This window comes from Carassius carassius, chromosome 11 (genome assembly GCF_963082965.1).
Source record: "Carassius carassius chromosome 11, fCarCar2.1, whole genome shotgun sequence".
NCBI lineage: Eukaryota > Metazoa > Chordata > Actinopteri > Cypriniformes > Cyprinidae > Carassius > Carassius carassius.
Genome location: NC_081765.1, coordinates 2,274,709 through 2,298,083, shown reverse-complemented (window position 1 = coordinate 2,298,083; position 23,375 = coordinate 2,274,709). Strand labels below are relative to the sequence as shown.

General features: G+C 40.6%; 1 protein-coding gene across 4 annotated transcripts in view; it reads right to left on the bottom strand.

The window, feature by feature from the left end:
• Nucleotides 1–225: 225 nt before the first annotated feature.
• The window catches only part of LOC132152620 (plakophilin-4-like), a 78,800-nt gene continuing 55,650 nt past the window's right edge, over nt 226–23,375 (bottom strand). For all 4 annotated transcript variants that reach the window (XM_059561378.1, XM_059561380.1, XM_059561381.1 and 1 more), the window contains exons 12-21: nt 21,523–21,640; nt 21,228–21,416; nt 14,276–14,449; nt 9,656–9,806; nt 9,064–9,256; nt 8,791–8,878; nt 8,593–8,714; nt 1,338–1,456; nt 1,079–1,140; nt 226–679 (exon numbers count right to left, since the gene is read on the bottom strand). In XM_059561378.1, the coding sequence (XP_059417361.1) occupies nt 440–679; nt 1,079–1,140; nt 1,338–1,456; nt 8,593–8,714; nt 8,791–8,878; nt 9,064–9,256; nt 9,656–9,806; nt 14,276–14,449; nt 21,228–21,416; nt 21,523–21,640 (1,456 nt within the window). In that variant the 3' untranslated portion in view covers nt 226–439. The remainder of the gene's footprint in view (nt 680–1,078; nt 1,141–1,337; nt 1,457–8,592; nt 8,715–8,790; nt 8,879–9,063; nt 9,257–9,655; nt 9,807–14,275; nt 14,450–21,227; nt 21,417–21,522; nt 21,641–23,375) is intronic.

Here is a 23,375-nt window from a genome sequence, read left to right as displayed (position 1 = left end):
GTTTGTAAGAATTTCCCAGTCTTCTTACAGAGCGAGTAACTCTTAAATACTTTAATGCTAATAAAAATCATTTAAAGTCTACACCAGGGAAGCAAAACTCAGTTTCTGGAGAGTCCGCAGCCCTGTAGTTTAGCTTCAACCCTAATAAAATGCACCTGATCCAGCTAATCAAATCCTTCAGGCTTATTTGAAAACTACTGTAAATGGCATGTGTGTTGGTACAGGGTGTGGTTTTTTGGCACCCCTGGTCTGCAACATCTCTCCAGTCCCCTACATACAGAGTTCATGATTCATTTCTTATTTCCATTTAACCAACATTCTGCTAAACATTCTCCATCGCATTCATATGCTTTTCATCCACTACTCGCATCTCTTTAAAAACAACGTGTTCCCAAATCTATTTCTGTGTTAGAGATAGTGAAGCCTGTGAGCCGGGCCTCTATACCCATGAATCGGGGGATCCCTGGTAATGTTCACTGTGGTGTAACGGTCTCCTGGTGGAAGAGTAAAAGTCCATGTAGTTGCTTGTGGTTCTGAAGCCGTGTGTCTGGCTGTAATCAGCAGGAGAATAGTGCACCATCTTTTCCAGATAAGAGTCCTTGTAGGCGTATGGTGAATGCAGGTATGTGCGGTAAGTGTCATGGTTTCTGTGGCCTGTTTCATCGGCGTGATAGACCTTCTGCACACAAACAAAACAATCTGGTCTTTAGCTAAACAGTCAGGATCCTGTTCATTCTTATTTTTAGCTCATTTTGTGAGAATCCTTCATAGACAGCCAACAGGGCTTTCTACAAAAGAGCTCTGTTCATAAACCTATGAGGGCTAACATCTTGTAAGGCAGTATCTTAAATCAAGTGGAACATCATAAGTGACTGAATTGAGACACTCAATTTAAATGCTATAAAAAAGTATTTAAAACAATTTGAACTAGTTTCAATAATACATTTCTAGTCCAGTGTAAAATTATTTTTCAAACTGTTAGTAGATTACAGTAATGAGAATCTAACTGGAATACAATAAAAAAGGAAAATGATAAAGGTTAATTTCAGTGATGGGAAGCTCAGTTCAGCGGCCTCACCTGTTCTCGTCTCGAGCCCTCTCTGCTCAGGGAAGTGTAATACTGAGATTCTTTTGCAGACCCTTTAAAAAAAGTAAAACTTTAAAATCAAATCAATTTTAGCTTAAAGAAATAGTAATCAGTTAACCTTTAAGGATTTGGGGTCTATATTAAAGTACAATTGAATTTTGATAGAAAATCATTATGAACTCACAAATCTGCTTGTAAACTCTCTAGTAAACAGGCACCTTTGTTAAAGGAGGAAGTTCTCATACTGTACCTGTACTTTTGTTTTTATTGATGCCATTTTCTTCTTGGTAATCATAAAATTGCATAGTTTGTGTCTTCTGATGATCAGAGTGCTCTTTGAGGCACAGCATGGCGGGAGATGATAATGTGCTGCCTGCTAAGACAACAAATCACTTTGAGTTTATGTGCAAACAAATAAACCAAAGAAAAAATTATTCTAGGGGTGTCGCATGACTAAACCGATACTGATTGTTAATTTAGCTGCATTTTTACAAGAGAATTTAAACAGAAATTATGTTCAGAACTATGTCTACTTTACAACAGTAAACACACAGCTGTGATATTTCACTCCTCATTCACTGTAAAAATTATGTAATATCACATGTCACACAGCTCAATAAAATTAAGAAACACTTAAATCACACATTGGATCTTGATGAACAAAATATTTAAGTTGAAAATCTTTACTTGTATACACGGTTTAATTTGTTGAGAACAAAATGATGTGACAATGGTAGATGGAAACCAAAATCATCAACCCACAGAGGGCTGGATTGAAGGCAGGGCTCTCTGCACCAGTACCAGGATTTCACCCCAGTACCAAACAGCAATGAGGAAACATAGGCTAGCATGTGGAGGTGTGACCCTCCAAAGATATTCCTCCCCCAGACACCTATCTATTCCTCACATGCTCAGTGTGAAGCTACTCTACTGCAACTGTGCCGGGAGATGCACCAAACCTCCTTGCATTGGCACGCATGAATGTGCCATCCTGGAGGAGCTGGACCACATGATTAGGTTACAAGTACTGCCTCATTCTACAAGTAGTGAAAAGGACTCTAACAAAACTAGAGACAAATCATTCAGGAAGGATAAGGAGAGAGAACAATTGTCTGTGGCCACCAACTGCAAAACCATTTCCTTTTTGGTGGTTGTCCTTCTGTTGCCTGGAAAGCCACTTTCTCATGTACATGCGTACAGCAGTTAGTGGAATCTAATGTGAAAATCTTGTAATATAAAAGGCAACTGGATGTACGTTTGATCACAATGACTATTGTAATCTGTGTCAAATCTGAGTTTAATCCACTGTTCCTGACGGAAATCAAAAGCAGGCAGTATCTCCAACAATTCTTTGGAAATGTTTGACACACACAGCATTATGGGATAATTTTCAGCTTCATCTGAGGGAAATCTGAAATTTTCTTGAGTGCATTATACAGGCATATGATCAGCTAGAGAAAAAAAAGATAACATCTCTAGGTTACGTATGTAACCCTAGTTCCTAGAGGGAACGAGACGCTGCGTCAAACAACACTTTGGGGAACGCGCTTATCGTGTGTAATCAGTCCAATGGAAGACCGTGACGTCACAGGCGGGGTGACGTAAGCGACCAGGAAGCTATAAAAGCACGTGCCGCGCAGCTGGCATTAGCTTCGAGTACCAGCAAGCGCCGGCAGGGGTGCCGGGGGTATGGCTCCGAGACGCAGCGTCTCGTTCCCTCGAGGAACTAGGGTTACATACGTAACCTAGAGACGTTCCTCTTCAGGAACTCGAGCTGCGTCTAACAACGCTTTGGGGAATGAGTACCAACGCCGCCAGACTACCAAACTTCGGTTGGTCGGGTTCCCAAAAGGGAGGAGGACAGAAGGCCTGCAGCACTACAGGTCGTAATGTGACAGAGGGAACCTTAGGAATATATCCCACTTGAGGGTATATGAACGCTTTGGTCCCCCACAGACCACGGGCAGGGTGGCCACTCATGACTGCACCCCAGCCAGTGAGGGATGCATCCGTCGCTAGTATTACATGGCGACAAGGAGCTCCCAGCACCGGGCCCTGATTCAAGAACCATGGTTTCTTCCACATGTCTAAGGCACGGAGGAAGCGCCGCGTGACCTTGATAGTGCGAAGTGGATTGCCCCTTGGGGAAAATCCCTTGGTCTTGAGCCACCACAGTAGGGGTCTCATGTACAGCAGGCCATGAGGTATCACGTTGGACGCATCTGCCATCAGACCCAACAATCTCTGAAATTGTTTGACAGTGAGTGACTGGCCTTCTCTGACTCTCTTGGCTGAGATGAGGATCAATACTAGCAGGGGACAATCGTGCCTGCATCGCGGTCAAATCCCATATTACGCCTAGATAGGTGGTTCTCTGAACCGGAGAAAGTAAACTCTTCTTGGCATTCAGTCTCAAACCCAGGTCCCCCATATGTGCAAGAACGACATCTCGATGCCGAGCCGCAACCTGCTCTGACTGAGCTAAAATCAACCAATCGTCGATATAGTTGAGAATGCGGATGCCCTGCATGCGCAGGGGAACCAGAGCTGTGTCTACACATTTTGTGAACATATGGGGTGAGAGTGCAAGGCCGAAGGGAAGTACTCGATATTGGTAGGCTTCGCCCCCGAGAGCAAGCCTCAGAAACTTCCTGTGTTGTGGAAGGATGGATATGTGGAAGTATGCATCTTTGAGATCTATTGTGACAAACCAGTCCTCGGACCTGATCTGAGCTACAACATGCTTGATCGTGAGCATTTTGAACTTCAATCTCATAACTGAACGATTTAAGACCCTCAAGTCTACGTATAATCGGGCGCAACCCCCCCATTCTTTTTTGGAACTATGAAATACCAGCTCTAGAACCTAGACTCCCTGTCTTGAGGAGGGACCACCTCGATGGCCTCCTTCTCTAATAGGGTTTTCACTTCTTGTTCCATAACCAGACCCTGCCTGGGGCCGACTATCGTCGGAATGACCCCATTGAATATCGGCCCTCGAGGGGGCCGACTGTCCGCACTGTGAGAGAATGTCGGTGCGGCTGCTTCGTTCCCGGAGGGCCCTCTTCGAGGAGGGGGCCTTCGGCAGCGTGCTTCGCTCCCAGGCAGACCACGCATAGGCACACAACCTATAACGCGATCTGGATTCGCCTTCAATATGTTTAGATTTCGCCTTGCTCTTCGACATGACTTGGAGCTCTAAATGGACAGACAACAGTAAATATGACTCACAAGACAAACAAGTGACATTCACACACAGAGCGCTTGCTGAAAGATGCGAAGCTGATGCCACCTACGCGGCACGTGCTTTTATAGCTTCCTGGTCGCTTACGTCACTCCGCCTGTGAAGTCACGCTCTTCCATTGGACTGATTACACACGATATCCAGAGTGGCTCACGCTAAGCGCGTTCCCCAAAGCGTTGTTTGACGCAGCTCGAATTCCTGAAGAGGAACTATTTTAGCAGATTAAAAGATACATTTAATATTGTAAAAATACCTACTGTCCTGTAAAAAAATAAAAAGCAGCATTTAATAATCATGACAACAATATATATGACCCTGGATCACAAAACAAGTCACTGGGGTAGCAATAGCCCAAAAAACAAAGTATGGGTCAAAATTATATAATTATATATATTTTTTTTAATGCCAAAAATCCATAGGGTATTAAGTAAAGATCATGTTCCATTAAGATATTTTGTAAATTTCCTCCCGTAAATACATCAAAACTTTTTTGATTAGTAATATGCATTTTTGATTAGTAATACGCAAATAGTGTCCGATCCTAATAAACCATACATCAGTGAAAAGCTTATTTATTCAGATGCAATATTTATTCAGTGAAATATTATTAAAAATACAATTTGTTTTTTTCAATTTTAAGTAATGTAATTAAAAAATGTAATGTAACTCCTGCGATGCAAAGCATAATTTTCATCACTACTCCAGTTTTCAGTGTCACACAATCTTTTAGAAATCATTACAATTTATTTGACTCTCAAGAAACATTTCTTAACATGATCAATGCTGAAAACTATTTTGCTGCTTCATATTTTGTGTGGAAATGGTGATTGTGATGAGTGGGGCGGGTTGGAGTGATTGGAAATGAGCGACATTTCCAGGGATATAAAACCGGAGCGATGACAGTGACGGACGATAGAGGACCAGGCCTGGACTTTATTTTGTATTTGGTTTTTATTTGTGCGCGTCAGTCGTCCGTGAGGGGCTGACGCTCTGTTTTGTCTTTATTTTGTAATTAAAGTTATATTTGATTGTCCGCCAGTTCCCGCCTCCTTCTTCCCGTGATCATGGAGTTTATATTGTTACAGTGATACACCTAATTTTTCAGGATTTCTTTGATAAATATAAAGTTTAATAAACAGCATTTATTTGCATTTATCAATTGTAAATGTCACTCATTTCTCTCACTCTCTCTCTCTCTCTTTTTTAATCTTATACAAATGTTTGAGTGGTATTATTGTTTTCACAAAAATATTAAGCAGCAAAACTGTTTTTAACATTGATAATCAGACATATTTATAAACGTTTTTCTAATGTGTTCCCAAATGCAAACAAAATAAAGAAGCTCAAACCAAGCACAGCCAGCACTAACAGTGAAACTAAACTAAACTAGTGCGTCAGACTACAGCCTATTATATAATTACATCACAACCATTGGGAATCTTATGACAATCTCAAATTCTCACCGCCATTCATAAAAAGATAATGGGTCAGTAATGCATTTGTCTTGCAGATGGCGCCGCAAGCTCCTACAGCGCTCTCAGGACCATTCCGTCCATGATGTCTCTTTTCACAGTTAATTTAGGTAATAGCTTAAAGGGATGGTTCACTTTCAAATTAAATTTTGGTATGTTTTAGCTTACCTCAAGGACATCCAAGATGTAGGTGTCTTTGTTTCCGCAGTAGTTCCCATTTTGATATTTTTAGGTCAAACCGTTCTTGTCTGTGACTAATGGAGGTCTATGGTCACCACCTCAAAGAGCATGCACAGAGAAGTCCAAATTAAACAGTTCCCCATCATAAGTACACATTGATGACCTAAGACACGAAACGAGCTGTTTGTGTAAGAAAACGAACAAAATTTATATTTTTACCTCTTGTACTGTACACAACCTCATCCAACTGATCTGAGGGCGCGCGTGCTTCCTGATGTGACGTGTGCGCGCTCTGGCTTAGTCTGCGCAAGCGCGGAAAGTGCCGGAAATTATCTCTCGCGCATGAACGTCACTCATTGTTTACTGTTTACCACACGATACACCACCAATCTGCACTGTCTGAAATATAATGCAGTAATTGTAATTAATTAATATGTTTATAATGCACCCTATAATCTTTGCGATTATAATAAAAATACAACACATTACTCTCTATTGACAGTGTGCCATTGGGTCCCTCTGGCATTGGACATCGCCTCCAGTTTATACGTGGCAAACTAAACACAACGTGCAAAACGCTGCATCACAACAGCAGAGAAAACTCAGGATCTTCAGTCAGGCAGGTGTGTGATGCGATACTGTCAATGTCCTCGTCGTCGTCTTGTAGTTGTTCCATTCATGACAACATATGCTCTCCACTTCTGTTGGCACATTGCTCACAACACTTGCTACTAAAACAGCACCAATTTTGAAGAGATCTCTGTCTCTCTGAGGCTTGAAGACGTGCTGCTGCAGCGGATCGCTCCTGAGTTCTTGATCTGTGTATTCTGGTTCAAATAAATATGGTTGTGAAAAAAATTAAACGTTGTCTGTTGATATATTGAAATCGTCTTCCATTGCAATTTCCTGTACGTCTAAATATGTTTAGATCTTCACAGTGAAAGGTAACACTTCCGAAATCTCTGTGTAAACCATAGACAGTAATTGTAAACAATGAGTGACGTTCATGCGCGAGAGATCACTTCCGGTGCTTTCCGCGCTTGCGCAGACTAAGCCAGAGCGCGCACACCTCACATCAGGAAGCACTCGCGCCCTCAGATCAGTTGGATGTGGTTGTGTACAAGAGGTAAAAACTATATAAATACTGTTTTCTTACACAAACAGCTCGTTTCGTGTCTTAGGTCATCAATGTGTACTTATGATGGGGAACTATTTAATTTGGACTTCTCTGTGCATGCTCTTTGAGGTGGTGACCATAGACCTCCATTATATGAGTCACAGACAAGAACGGTTTGACCTAAAAATATCAAAATGGGAAATACTGCGTTAACAAAGACACCTACATCTTGGATGCCCTTGAGGTAAGCTAAAACTTATCAAAATTTAATTTGAAAGTGAACCATCCCTTTAAGGCCATTTTCGTGATTTCAATCATCATGCAGTAACCGACCTACTAATTATTTTGACAATTGAGTAATCTGATATTTTTTTAGTAATACAAATAGACCTTAGTGAAAAACAGGCTTTAGTATGATTATTTTATTTAAACTTATGATGAGGCAAATATAATTGGTTCAAATAAAGTGTCAAAACCAAGTAATTACATGGTTTTATTGAACCTATTTTATTGATAAAATAGGCTTAGATAATGTAATATGCCTACACAGATTATGAACAAAACAACTTGCATTTTGTATAACAAAGTGTATTTTGTATAATAACAAATACCTGCAGAGGTAAATGCTTCCATTTACGGTGTGATTCAAGGACGTTTAAATCCATGTAAAAAATATATATATATTTGAGCACATGCAAACTCAAAGTGAGGGTTTGAACTATTATTTTGAAATCGTTGTGTACAAAAATCTCATTTTTAGAAATATGCTAATGTATTCTACTGTGTTGGCATAGGTTTATAAATGATTCATGTTACAAATCTAGTGAGATAAAATGAAATGTTTTGTTGATGTAAATTGATGAGTAATGTTAAGCAACACAAACACAGCATATGCAGTGTGCTCCAGATGTGCTCCACACTTGTAAATGATAACAGTGCAATCCAAACGAATAGCACATGCAATAAAAGATCGAACAACAGTGCAAACACCATCAAAGGTTGTACCACAAACTAAACTTTATACTTATATCGCAAGACCACTTTTCACCTCAAGGAGTAATATTGCGAGATCGCTGCTAAAAGCGAAATGGCTCTGTATTTATATCAGACACGCTACACTGTTAATTTTGCCTAAAAAAAAGGCAAACATTTTTACATTTTGGTTAAATAAAAAAATAACTAATTTCATATATACTGCCCTTTAAACATTCAAGTGCTTTTCAAGTACCTTCTCATAAATATGGCTATTTTCAAGAATTATCCAGGATTTAAATTTCAAACAGTCAAATTCAAGTTTTAAGCACCTTGTTCGAACCCTGGATAAATGTCTTGAGGTGTGGTAACAGTAGTATAAGCAAAATAACTGACAATAATGCACACCCGAGGTGTAACATGCACTATTTTCTAATAATTCAACGGCCCATCATCAATTATTCCTTCCTTGATGAACAATACAACACTGTAATGTATGTGTTTGTGTAAGGTGTGACACTAGCCTGTGTGGTGCACAGGGGACATCTGTAGCGTGCTCGATGGTAGAGTGGGTTGTGACTTGAAGCGCTCTCTCTCCAGAGTTGATACAGGAGTCAGGAAGTGATTCTGATTCCAGCCATCCTGCTCAAACACAGGAAGAAATAAGCACACAGCCCCTGATGTGGAGCAGATGTAGCCCTACTGTCCTGCTGCTCACCTTCTTGTAGATGGTGCGCAGGTCTCTGTACTGCCACAACGTGTTCAGCACCTGAGCGGCCGCCTTCACCACCTTCATAGAGTACCTGCTGCAAACGCATGTGAGAAACATACAAAATGAACAAGGCGGTGGGGCTGAGAACAACTGATTTGGACAAATGAAGATTCAGAAATTATATTTGTGTATGTGTTCAGTGGTGAAGTGCTGAATGACTATAGAAACGATGAACAAGCATTATGGCTCATTTGTGTAGCATTCATAGCAGTCTCTTACCTTTCTCCTCTACCCTTGGTGATGTTGACAAGTTTCTCAATGCCGCCCGCATCTGCCAGGGCTTTAGCATTCTCCATGTTTCTTCTGGTGACCTCATGCAGTGTGCAACAGATTGCCGCCACCGTATCATCTGACAGCTGTTTACTGTTTCCCCCCGGCAAACGGTTCACCAGGTCCCGCATGGCATATTTCCCTGAGATACAACCAACCTCACACAATTAGGATTAATGATCTTCTTAACAGTGAAACTGCAATATTGCATGTGTAAAACTCAGGGAAAAATTATTTTCATGGCAGCTATCATTATGAACAAACTATGACATCACTGAATCAACAATGAACTGACTTATTTGACTGAAAAATGTATTGTTTACATTTGTCCTCTTTTTAGAGCTGCTTTACAGCAGAACTGTATTTTGACTGCATTATTGACACACTATCTTCCTGTTTAACACTGTAAAGCTGATTAGACACAATCTTAATTTGTATAAAGTGCTATAAAGTAAAGTAAAGGTGATTCGACTTGACTTTTATAAGACATATACTGGATGAGTAAAATATTACAGGTTTATGTTGGTAATTGTACTCTCACCGATCAGTTCTTTATTTCTCACATCCAGGGCCATGTTTCTGAGAGCTGTGGCAATGGAGCACACCACTCGGTCGTTATCCATGCGTAATAACTCCACCAGAATGGGCAAACCTTTCTCCTTACGCACCGCTGCACGGATATATGCTGCAAACTAGAGATTAACACACATTCAAAGGCAGAAAAGGGAATTACCTAACTGCAAATGAACGTAATATTGCAACTTGAGATTTATTAAAGAAGCAACAGATTTGAACACTTTCCCCCAAATACATAATACAGACTGCATATGTCAATCAATGAAAATGTAAATAAATAAAAATAATAACAATAATAATAATAAAACAAAAAAATAATAATATTCCACTAGGGATGTCCATTTAGGTTATTTTTCCAAACCGACAACCAACGCTCATTAACCGATTATTAACCGTTAGCCTACAAGATTATTTTAAATTAGAATTAAATTAAATTAGAAAGGATAAGTGTCTGTGACACATTAGAAATACTAACATTTGTTTACCAGGGATTCATTTTACATGCGCAAAAAGCAACAAACATGTATATTCATAGTCTTTATATCACACACCTAAATAGGCCTATACGAGAAATATAGTTTTGCTTGAATAATAAATGCAAGAGTTTCGGTTCATTTCTGTGCTGTGCAAAAGGAAACAGATGGCAGAAAGCGGCATCCTATTTTTCTTTAGGCTTATTTTACGCACAAAGATTAGTTTTTATTGTGAATGTATAATAATAAAGGCAAACCGTTTACAATCCCAATTATCTTTACGACTAAAAGGAGAAGTTGCTTCCACTGTTAGAAGGGGGAAAAAAAATCAAGTGTGAATCTCTTGCTCTTTCATATCTGATCAGCATTTCAAACTTGCAGAGCAGGTTTACAAAAATTGTCTGTTTAAGGACAAATGCCTTGTTTGGCTTGGCTTTTGCAATTTTTGCAACGGCATACAGAGTATTACATACAATATAATATGGTTTTGTTTTTTCTCAGGACACATGAGGCACCTCTGAGAGAGAGTCAAAGAAACTGGCCGAAAGAGACACGAGTCTGCCAAAGAGATAAAAACTTTTATTCTTAATGTGCTGCTTTGTACTATTTTCAGTTTTAATTGTACATGGCAATGCTGCAGTCATTTTGGCAATATAAATGTACAAATATATTGCAGTAAGAAGAAATGCCCTGAGACATTAGGCCTAATCATTTTTTGTTTCATTACTGGGAAATTCCAGCGTTACTGATGTGACACTGTCAAAAACTGAAATATAAAATCTCACAGAATGTATTCATTACCAATATGTTTTTCTAAATCCCAAACAGAGTCCAAAGATCAGAAAAGTATCCATCTATGTACATGTTTTATAGGCTATTTTACATTTGGGAAATACACATGCATTACAGACGTGACGAAAAACACCAGAGTTTTTGGGAGACAACATATTTTGTAGACTCCATGATTTACAATGTACAAACCAGAAGAAACAATATCTGCAGACCATTATTAAAAAATAAAACAGGCCTATCAATTTTATTGCTTTTATTGCAATTTTATTTCGCTTTTGTGTGTCAGAGGAAAAATCAATGTAAAGGTTGTGTCATCTCTCCGTTACGGACTGTTTTGAAAGCACGTGTATAAAATGCTTTAAAAACTTTAACAGAGCTGTCTAGGAGGAATTTAATAGGGCTGCCCCTCACGTAAGATTTTTTTTAGTTACTAGTAGTCAGGGCATTTTAGGAGAGTGTGGACCAGTCTTAACCCTCTGAAGTCGATTAACGCGGATACGTGTTATGAGTCATTTTCTCCTGATAACCCCGAAAAGAACTTAAATTACACTTTCAGTTTTAATCGTACAGATAAGAGCAATACATCAATCGAATCTGTAAAGGGTCTACTTTTTTTTGGATACAGACATAATAACAATAAAACTTTGTGCACTTATAAAATAATAATGATAACAAACAAGGTGTGCTGTCTGCAGCCTTTGTCTGCGCTGATCTTCATTTACAAACACGTCATTAAAATGAACTGTAACTCCGTGAATACTCAACGAAGAGACATGAGAGAGATATCTATAGAAAGCTTGACATGTCTACTTTTACACTAAACAAGTGCCGCCAAAAAAAAATATTCTGTGATAAAGTAATCCATACTTTTTATTTTACTGTTTGCTTCGCGATGAGAGGAATAAGACATAATTCACCCCAAAAAGATGCGATGTGGTTGAGGATTTGAGATTTAGATTTCCTCAGAAAAAAGAATGAAGCGCTTTATTCAGCAGAGATCATAAACATGAGAAGTCTCTTTTTATTTATTTATATTCTTGTACTAGTTTTCACATAACGTGTAAACATTTTACTAGTTAGACTTTTTCCAAACTATAATTCCTGACTAAATGTATAATCAAGTGAAATATGAAGTTTCAATAACAATATACAATACTATACCATTCAAAAGCTTGATGTAAATAATATAAATGTAACAAATAAATAACTGTAACAAATGTAAAAACAATGCTGTTCTTTCAATTTATTCCCCCTAAAAACCTGAAAAATATTCTCAGCTCTTTTCAACATTATTAATAATAATAATAATGATGACAATAAATGTTTTTTTTTGGAAAATCTGATTGTTAAAAGGATTTCTGAAGGACTGTGTGACTGGAGTAATGATGCATAAAATTCAACTCTGAAAGTCAGCTTTGATTGTTCCTAATAAACTGTTTAACTGCACTCGCAAGTGGATATTAAATTATGTTGTGGGATAATTAAATATATTCTAAATAAACTACAAACATAAAATTTTATAGATTTATTTTGTTCTCACATTCTTTCTTGTAACTCCGCCCTCTCAGTGACACAAGCTGACTGAATGGCTCATTATGCAGCTCATTATGCAGGGCTTTGTCTTCTCAGGTGTAAATCACAATGATATTCATGATAGTTGACAAGTGTTTGGAATAACGCCGTTTAAAAGAACGGCGTTAGGTAACGACGTTATTTTTTCAGTAACGGGGTAATCTAACTAATTACTTTTCCCGTTGTTACAACGCTGTTAACATTACTGGACGTTAAATGCGGTGCGTTACTATGCATTGATCTAATAAGATATGTAATCCGAATGCACCCCTGGCTCACACAGCGAGTGAGGAGGTGGGTTAATTGATCACGAGATAAGTGATTATGATTGGCTAATGCAGAGTCATGTGTTTCATGGTAGCCAATCAGAGCCAGTGTTTTTACACACATGCTGGCACACGCGCCAGCGGCGCCAAACACACACACACACACACAAAAACACAAACACGCAACAGCTAAACAGAGATTCGCAGCAGCAGCAGAGATGGCGAGTCAGGAGCAATCCGATGAAAAGTTGGCATTTTCAAGGTGGAGATATAAGCACTACTTCAAATTCATTGTGGTCAAAGGCAAGAACGTGCATGTAATGTGTACATGGAATATGAGACACGCATCAACAAAGCTAGAGGCCAAAAACACTTTTCTTACAAAGATAATACTTGAAGTGCAAGATAAAACTTTTGCTGTCTGTTGACGTGCAATAAATCTCGAAAGTTATGTACGAACACCTGTCTGTTCTACTCATTTCAACTGACTTGTGAAAACTGCTAAAAAAAATACAAATTCTTTGACATATAGCAACTTTTTTTTTTTAAGTAACGCAAATAGTTACTTTCCCTGGTAACGAGTTACTTTTATTATAGAGTAATTCAGTTACTAACTCAGTTACTTTTTGGAACAAGTAGTGAGTAACTATAACCAATTACTTTTTTAAAGTAACGTTCCCAACAGTGTAGTTTACGCCTACTCGCATATGACTTTTACCAACAAAAAGTGTCTTAGAAAATTTAAATCAATATATTGTTTTCTTTGAGTGAGTAAACAAGATGATTTTCACATAATTTAGAAAGAAAAATTCTAGGCTACAAGCTCCAGTTCTCAAAAATCCCGGGAACCATTGTTCTTTATGTGTTTTATGGCCTTATTCAAATGTTTTAAATTTTTTTAGTTTTTCACTAACCACGCATAACATTTTTTTTCTCAAAAATACAATCATGTACATACATGCATTTCACATATTATTATAGCCCAGTTTGCGCTGATTACAGTGAGATTAGACTTTACCAATTTAGATATTTATAAGAAACTGAAAAAAGCACAAATGTCAGGGCATGACAAAACTTCTCCAGGCTCCAAAAATACCCTTAGACTCCAGAGGGTTAACTTTTATAAAGAATATCTTGAATTTTCTCTATATTTGAGACATCAGTCTTTGCAACTTTACAGATCTTCTTTATGCACCAAGAGCTTGTAACACTTCAAAGAGAAAGGAAACTTGAAATTGCATCATATCAACCCTTTAATTTATTTCTCACAATGTGACTTTTTAGAAATTGTGCCTTTATTTCTCACAGTTGTGACCTTATTTTTAATTGGTATGTTTACTGCTGTTAATTTTTTTTGTCAAAACAAGTAAAGGAACACTGATTGTACCATTAGATATGCATTTAAGATTTTTTTTTAGTTTTAGTTTTTTAACTAGCTTCAATCACAAGCCTATGAAGGTCTTGCAGAATTCAATTACCCACCTTCCAGTTTCCTGCGGAGAGGTTCTGGAGTGACCCGGCGGAGCCCTCTAGTGTGGCTGGGTTTGAGCTCTCAGCTAACAGGGTAAGATAGGGCTTCACTACAGATGGGTGCCACAACATTTCAGTACCTTTAGGAGAATCTGAGAAACCAGGGATCGGCCCGACACCATCCCACTAAGAGAAATTAAAAACACAGAGGAGTTATCAGTTGACTTAATGAGACTTTCAAACAATAGCTCTAAAAAACGGTAACACTTTAGAATAGTGAACTCTTCTTCACTATTAACTATGACTTCTGCCTCAATAAATTAATAGTTAGCATGGTAGTTGTTAAGTTTAGGTATTGGATAGGATTACGGATGTAGAATAAGGTCATGTAGAATAAGGCATTGATATGTGCTTAATTACTACTAATAAATGTTTAATATTATAGTAATAATCATGCTAAAAAGCAAATAATTAAGAGACCCTAAAATAAAGTGTTACATAAACTTGTGACAATTGACAATGCAATAATAAAAAACTACAACAAATACCTTACTATCAATAAGCAGCAAATCAGGAGTTTATTGAGGGAAAATTCTTAGTTGATAGTGAAAAGTGTTATCAACTTGGACTTGGCTCAGATTCAGCATGATGGACAAGCACTAGCAACTTGACATAAATAAATAAATGACTAAATACATCTTATATATACAGCCTCTGGAAACTTGCAGTACAATGATAATTGGAATAATTTATTTATTTATTTGGAGAACCTGGATCTCAGCAGTCATGACTCCTTGTGTGTTGCTACCTCATTAACAAGTTGATGAACAGTAGGGGATGAATTCTCAAATTGCTTAGTCATAGTCTAGGTCATCATGTTAAATGACGAGATTTTTTGAACCATCTAGTCGTATTTGTCAGAAAGTTCACAGAAGGCAGCCAAGATTTCTGCAGATGTACTGCCACTCTGTTTTTTTTTTTTTTTCTGAATGGGGTTTTAATGGAGGCAGAGGACTTAGGTCAAGGTGTGAAGCAACCCAATTACTAATTTCCTCCACCTTTTGATGCATCCAAGTCCAAAAAGAACACGCTGATGTCACAACAGGACAAGCATTTACGTTGTGTCACGTTGAGAGCTAGTTTAACATTCTTTCTGCCCATAAATAAATCACTACACGATATTTAATTAAAAAAAAAAAAAAAAAAAAAAAAAAAAAGATTTCACTTATACTTACAAATGTTTGATTTATGCCAGCTTTAGAAATGTTCAAAGTTTCTTGAAGCCACTTTAGAAACCCCTCTACCTAACATATGGTCATCTTGGCCCACTATTTGTAATCTGTTACACTGACAACACAACTTTAATCTTCAAGAAAGAAATCAAAGAAATCAAGAAAACACATCTGTTACATTATATATATATATATATATATATATATATACAAAAAACAAGTAGATAAAATAGAAAAAAAAGAAAGCTAGTGTTTTTAATATAAAAAATAAATAGATAAAATAGAATTTAAATATAATATATAGTGCTATAGAGTCTCATATATCATATATCCCGGCCCTCGAGATGAGCCTATGCCCACCGAAGCACCCTGCTCTCCGCCACAACCTTGGCTGGCAGGCTGCGCCGTGCACACGGAGAATGTGCCGCAGGCGAATGTACGCCTGAACGGCCACCCCTTCCTCGCTCTTCTGGACTCCGGCAGTGCGGTCAGCCTCGTGAGGACAGTGGTGTTGCCCCCGCGGCCTGAAGCCAAAACAAAGCTCTCCATCACCTGTGTGCACGGCGACACCAGGGACATACCGGCACAACGGGTTACCATCGCGGCGTCGCCTGGCCCAAAGACGTCGGACTGGTCAAGGAGCTGCCGGTACCGGTCCTCCTCGGGCGAGACTGGCCGGGGTTTGACCAGTTGCTCGCCACCGTCACTCAGCCTGCCGGCCCGGCCGGGAACCGCCCAACCCGGAAGCCCAGCCAGAAGACCCAACAGCATCCCGTGCTGCTGGCCTCGGACAGCCCCAGAGATGGTGAGTCACCCCCTCTCACTCCTAACCTTTATTATGATCTGCACCAGCAGGTGGCGGGGGCTAGAGGGTTCTTCAACGAGCAGCACGCGGATGACCGAAACACTGCTGGGGCCAAGTAGGAGTGGTGGATGGAAGAGAAGTCCAACCGGCGCCCCACCCCACTCCTCACTTTATAGTGCAAAATGGCCTGCTGTACTGTGTCGCACAGCGGAGGGGGGAGGAAAAGACGCTGCTGGTTGTCCCACGCAGCAAGACAGGAACAGTGATGGAGATAGCCCACGCAGACCCCATGGCAGGACACCTAGGAGTACAGAACACCGTCCAGCGCCTCCGTGACCGGTTCCACTGGCCGGGCCTAGAGGCCGAAGTCAGGCGGTTCTGTCAAGCCTGCCCAACCTGCCAGCGGACTTCACCACAGACCCCTCCCCCCAGCCCGCTCATACCGCTGCCCATCATTGAGGTGCCCTTCGAGCCGATCGGGATGGACTTAGTGGGGCCGCTGACGAAGTCTCCCCGGGGGCACGAGCACATCCTGGTCATTGTGGATTATGCCACCCGCTACCCTGAGGTCATCCCCCTTCCGAAAGGCCACTACCAAAGCCATCACCCAGGAACTCTTCCTGCTGTTTAGTCGGGTCGGCATCCCAGCCCAGGTACTGACTGACCAGGGCACTCCATTCATGTCCCGGATGATGGGGGACCTCTGCAACTCCTGAAGGTCCAGCAGCTCCGTACCACGGTGTACCACCCCCAGACTGACGGGCTCGTCGAGCGGTTCAACCAGACCCTGAAACAGTTGCTGCGCCGAGTGACGGCCGAAGATAAAAGGAACTGGGACAAGATGCTGCCATACGTCCTCTTCAGTGTTCGGGAGGTCCCTCAGGCCTCCACCGGCTTCACACCATTTGAGTTGCTCTTCGGCCGCCAGCCCCGTGGTCTGCTCAACGTCGCCCGAGAGGCCTGGGAACAACAACCGGCCGTACACCGTATCACCGTGGAGCACATGCGTGTGATGCGGGAGCGGATCGACCGAGTAATGGCCATCGTCCGGGAGCACCTCGTCAAGGCGCAACAGGCCCGGCAGCGACACTATAACTGGGCGGCCCAACCACGGGAGTTCCAGCGAGGAGACCATGTCCTGGTTCTGGTCCCTACGGCCGCCTGCAAGTTCTTGGCCACCTGGCAGGGGCCGTACACCGTCACCGAAAAGGTCGGCCCCAGTTACATACCGAGTGCGGCAGCCTGGACGACGGAGGAGGGACCAGCTTTATCACATTTACCTCCTGAAGCGCTGGGTCGGAACTGGGCCTCAGCTCTCGGCCTACACCAAAGCGGCTCCCGTGGTTGTGGATATGGACCCTCAACTCTCCGCCGCCCAGAAGACCGAGCTGGAGCACCTGGTCAGTCAGTTTCCGGATGTGTTCTCCCCCCAGCCTGGGCGGACCCACGTCTTGGAGCACGACGTCCCCATGCCACCCGGAACCACCGTCCGGCAGCAGGCTGAGCGGCCACACCTGCGGATCATCAAGAGCTGCCTATTTAAGCACAGCAAACGAACACAGAGGTGAGAGATGTCTCCACGAGAGTCGGCTAATCCTAACTATCTGTCTTGCTTTCAGAGAGCAGTGTGTGACCGCCAGCCCCACCGCACACGGGAGAGCACAACGGACCCACACCGCCACAGCACATAGATTAAAGAGGAAGCTGAGCACCCCTCACCAGACCACCTCACCTCACCGCCTTCTGCCACCTTATTTATGAATAAAAATCCACTCTTTGGGGAACTCACCTGTACTTACTCGTCGTGTCCTTCTTCACCCCGCCACAATATATATATATTATTTTATATATAATATATATATAATTTATATATTTATATATAATTTATATACCCGCCACAATATATATAATATATATATACTAATTTATTTATATATACATATATATATATATATATATACATATACATACATATATATATATATATATATATAAATTAGTGGTGGGCATAGGTAAATTTTTTTAATCTAGATTAATCTCACTGTAATCTTGGAATTAATCTAATGCCGAAGGCATTCAGAATATGTGTGCTACCCAAAAAAAATAATGACTAAAAGTAACGTTAAGTCTTTGAGAACGGGTTTCTCAAGACAGGTGGTGCATTAGACCAGGGGCTCATCTCCTGTTTCCAAAATGCATCACAAACTGCTTGAGAAAGCTGTAAACGATTTCCACATTGCACAAGGTGCAAACAACCTTACGCCTGTTTCACACATACTCCGTCTCCAGTGCGTATGCGTTGCATTATTTTTTTTTTTACGCACCCATGTTAACAGCGATCATTCAAGTACCGAGTAGCGGACTGCAAACGCGTCCTGTGTGAAAGCATAATGAGTATGAGTCCGTGCTGCTTCTGCACCACATACGTAACGCACACGGACTGCATACGCACTGCAGACGGATTATGTGTGAAACAGGGGTGCGTCTTGTCGATGTTTCCATTAGGAAGCTTCTTTAAAAAAAATAAAAAATTCCCTGAAGCAAACCTGGCTGCATTTTAGCTGCATCCATGTTAGCACGTCACGTTTGATGTGGTAATTTCAGAGTAGGTATACACACAGGTTTAAACTCGTTCTCGCCCCCTACAGATTCGGCTAAGTATACATCCGCTCTAAAATATCAAGGTGAAAGTCATTATAGCTCGCCTAGTATAGACCCAGCTCCCAACCCAACTTTGAGAATAGATTAACGGTGATATTTTTTAACAGCCACTTCATTAGGTGCTCCTGTTCAATAGCTTATAAAAGACAATATCCAGCGAGGGGCAGTTGTGTGGACGAAAATATTTGTTGATGTCAGAGGTTAGAGGAGGATGGACAGAGTAACTCAAATAACCAGTTGTTACAACCAAGGTATGCAGAATACCATCTCTGAAAACACAACAGGTCGAACCCTGAAGCAGATTGGCTACAGCAGCAGAGGACCACAATGGGTGTTGCTCCTGTCAGCTAAGAACAAGAAACAGAGGCTACAATTCACAGTCTGACAGAAATTAAACAATAGAAGATTGGAAAAACGTTGCCTGGTTTGAGGAGTCTCGATTTCTGCTGCATCATTCAGATGGTGGGGTCAGAATGTGGAATAAAGAACATGATCCATCCAGCCTTGTCTCAATGGTTCAGGCTGCTGGTGGTGGGGGATATTTTCTTGAAAAACTTGGGCCCTTTAGTACCGATTGAGCATCGTTTAAACACCACAGCCTACCTGAGTATTGTTGCTAACCATGTCCATATCCCTTTATGACTGCAGTGTAATCATCTTCTGATGGCTACTTCCAGCATGATAATGCACCATGTCACAAAGCTAAAATTATCTCAGACTGGTTTCTTGAACATGACAATGAGTTCACTTTACTCAAATGACCTCCACAGTCACCAGATCTCAGTCCAGTAGAGTCAAGTCACCTTTATTTATATAGCACTTTAAACAAAATACATTGCGTCAAAGCAACTTAACAACATTCATAAGGAAAACAATAATGCAACAATAGTGTCAATAATGCAAAATGACAGTTAAAGGCAGTTCATCATTGAATTCAGTTCTCCTCTGACCAGATGAAACCAGTAGCTCAATTCCAGGCTGCAGCAAAGTCAGATTGTGCAGAAGAATCATCTGTTTCCTGTGGTCTTGTCCTGGTGGTCCTCTGAGACAAGGTCTTTACAGGGGATCTGTATCTGGGGCTCTAGTTGTCCTGGTCTCCGCTGTCTAGAGCAGCTTTGGGATGTGGTGGAATGGGAGATTCGCATCATGTATGTGCGGCCGACAAATCTACAGTAACATCTTGATGCTATCATGTCAATATGGAGCAAAATCTCTGAGGAATGTTTCCAACACCTTGTTGAATCTATACCACAAAGAATTAAAGTGGCCAACCAGGTACTAGCAAGGTGTACCTAATAAAGTGGCCATTGAGTGTACACACACACACACACACACACACAAACATGTTTGTTTTTGTGAAAAGTGGGTTCATCCCATAGGCGTAATGGTTTTTATACTGTACAAAACTGTATATTCTATGGCCCTACACCAACCCTACACCTAAACCTTACCCTCACATGAAACTTTGTGTATTTTTACTTTCTCAAAATAAAAAACTAATTCTGTATGATTTATAAGCATTTTGAAAAATAGGGACATGGGTAATGTCCTCATAAGTCACCCTCTCCTTGTAATACCTGTGTCATACCCATGTCATTTTACAAAGTTATGTCCTGATATGTCACAAAAACATGCCCCCCCCCCCCACACACACATATATACATCTTGCTATGTGTACTGCGCCAGGCTAACCGTGACATCTCATTTGCACATATATTATTGCGCTTTTGTTAGTTTTGACTGCTTTTTTTGGTCCTCATTTGTAAGTCGCTTTGGATAAAAGCTTCTGGTAAATGACTAAATATAAATATAAACTGAAGGTTTTTGGGGCTCATGATTCTCACCAAATCTACTACACAGATAAATCAAGACCCCTTCACCACATTTTTATCTAACTGAGCTTTGTGTTTGGTCACGGAGGCTGATGACATGATGTGGCTATTGCTCATCATGGCTATAGTGCAACCAGCTGGCAGCAGGAACCAAATAAATATGTGCATGTGCATTTATTTTCTAGAGTTATTGGGTGGCGGAGGCACCATAATGCTTGGGCCTGTCATTGTTGCAGCTGTATCTTCTGGATTATTGTTATTTAGAAATACTTAATACTTTTATAAGTCACTTAATTTAAGAAACTCTCTCTAAAGAACTTTCCACAGCAATTTTTTGGGATTACACTTACACTAACATTCAGAAGAATACGTATTGTATACATGAAGCACAAGCAGTGGATTTACAGATAGACAAGACAAAATGTAAGTCTCACCTGTTCTTCGAGTAAATTCTTCTTTTTTCTCCTCTTCTTCCCGCAGCAGCTGTTATCTGCCTCTTTACTAGGTGACTCTGACCCCATTAACCCATCAAGCTCCTGATTGGCTGTCAGCCAGGAGGGTGAGATTTCCGGCTCCAGCCGATAGGAGAGATTCCTCAGAATGCAAATACAGTTTTCCACAATCTGACAGAGAGACAGTCTTCACTGACTGAACATGATTGTGTGTCTAAGTGTGAGTTTTTGTAATTGAGTGAGTGTATGTGTGTGTGTTAGGGGTTCTGGTGCATACCTTGCTGTCAAAATCAGAGGTGCTAACACAAGCTTTGATGACGTACAGTAGTGAGTCCACGAGTCCCTCGCAGGAGCGCATGCATTTTCTGGCTTCTTCTCCAGCTGAACTCAGGTTCCTGTGTCAACACAAAGTCACTACACAGTCATTCACAAACAGAATTAAAGCTCTGAATTAAATTTATTAGTAGAGAATAAATTTTGAAGTCATGGAAAAACAATTTAATATCAAGACAGTTTAAGTCATTAGATAACACAGGTTGTTCATATAATCACAGCTAAAGGGTGTTTATAAACCATTTACTACAAAATAAAAATGTGAAAAATATTTTGGTAACAGTTTAACTAGTAGTTTAACTAGTTATTTATAAGCATGCATATAACTATAATATTAGCCATTTATTAGTAGTAATTAAGCACATATTAATGCCTTATTCTACATGACCTTATTCTACATCCCTAATCTTACCCAATACCTAAACGTAAAGGGGTAACATTATGCTTTTTCTCTATTTTAAATTTAGTTTGTCTGTTTAGTTGCTGTTTGAGCATTAAACAAAGTTATGCAAAGTTATACAGCTCAAAGTCCACTTAAAAAGGAGGTATTTTATTTAACAGAAATCACTTTTCAAAAAATGACTCATTACGACTACAACGCATATTTTCCGGGATTTTTGATATCACAAATATCGACGAATGGTACGAGACTTGGTTGAGCTGCACTAGAGAAGGCAACGAGTGTTATCATAATGTGAGAGACACGCCAGCTTTCCCAAGACAGACACACTTAGAGTGGTTACAATCATCCAGGTTTAAATCGACTGGGAAGAGAGGTGTTGTAATAATGTAAAATATTTGAAAAATAATGTGTTTTTCGACCCAACCAAGTATGAGAGCCTGTTCTAGAACACCCCAAAATAAAATCAAGACTTAATAAGAGAGCATAATATGACCCATTTAACAACTACCATACTAATTATTAATAAGAAGCAAATTAGGAATTTATTGCAATGGCGCCCGCAATATAGGGCTATAAATAGATACGCCACAGGTGCATCAACAGGTCTTTTGTCTTCAGATCATACTGTGCATGTGTGCGTCAAGAAGATTATTCTCGTCAGCTACAGATCTTCGTAGGATGAGTCAACGAAACGGTAAGTGTTGTGTTCCTCCATGCTCTCGACCTATGTATGAGCTGGATACACATGATTACTGTTTTGTTTGTTTGGGGGAAGAGCACACAGTTCTGGCCTTAGAGATGGTTGACTGCGAACATTGTAAACTGCTCTCAGTGAAGATGCTTCGTGCTCGTCTGAAATATTTTCAGACCACACCCACCTTTTCATCGAAGGACTCTCGTGCGGATCTGCGTGACGAGCGAGTGACGGACTCGTCCTATTCGCTTGTGGTGTCACCGGATCCACGCATCCTCTCTCATGATCTCGAATCGCGCTCCAGTGCTTCTTCGGTTCACGAGGAGGATGATATATCTCTTGGGTCTTCGGGCCATGAGCAGCCCGCCTCTGAGCGTTCCTCTCACGAGAGGAAATCGGTCAAGGAACTGCTCGAGGTGGTTACTAGCACGTTGGGCAGCTTGCAGCTTGACTGGCTACGTGAACAAGAGACCCCCAAATGTAGTAAGCTGGAGGATAGGTTTCTGTTGGGTGGTAGGAGAGAGAGACCACAACATCAGTCTCTCCCCTTTTTTGAGAACCTCCATGATGAGCTATTGAAGTCATGGAGCAAACCGTATACTTCCCGCATCTTTGTGCCCTCGACGTTGACTTTTTCAACTATCGTGGATTGCGAAGTCGCGGGGGTATTCGGAGATGTCTCTTGCTTGATTCTGCATCC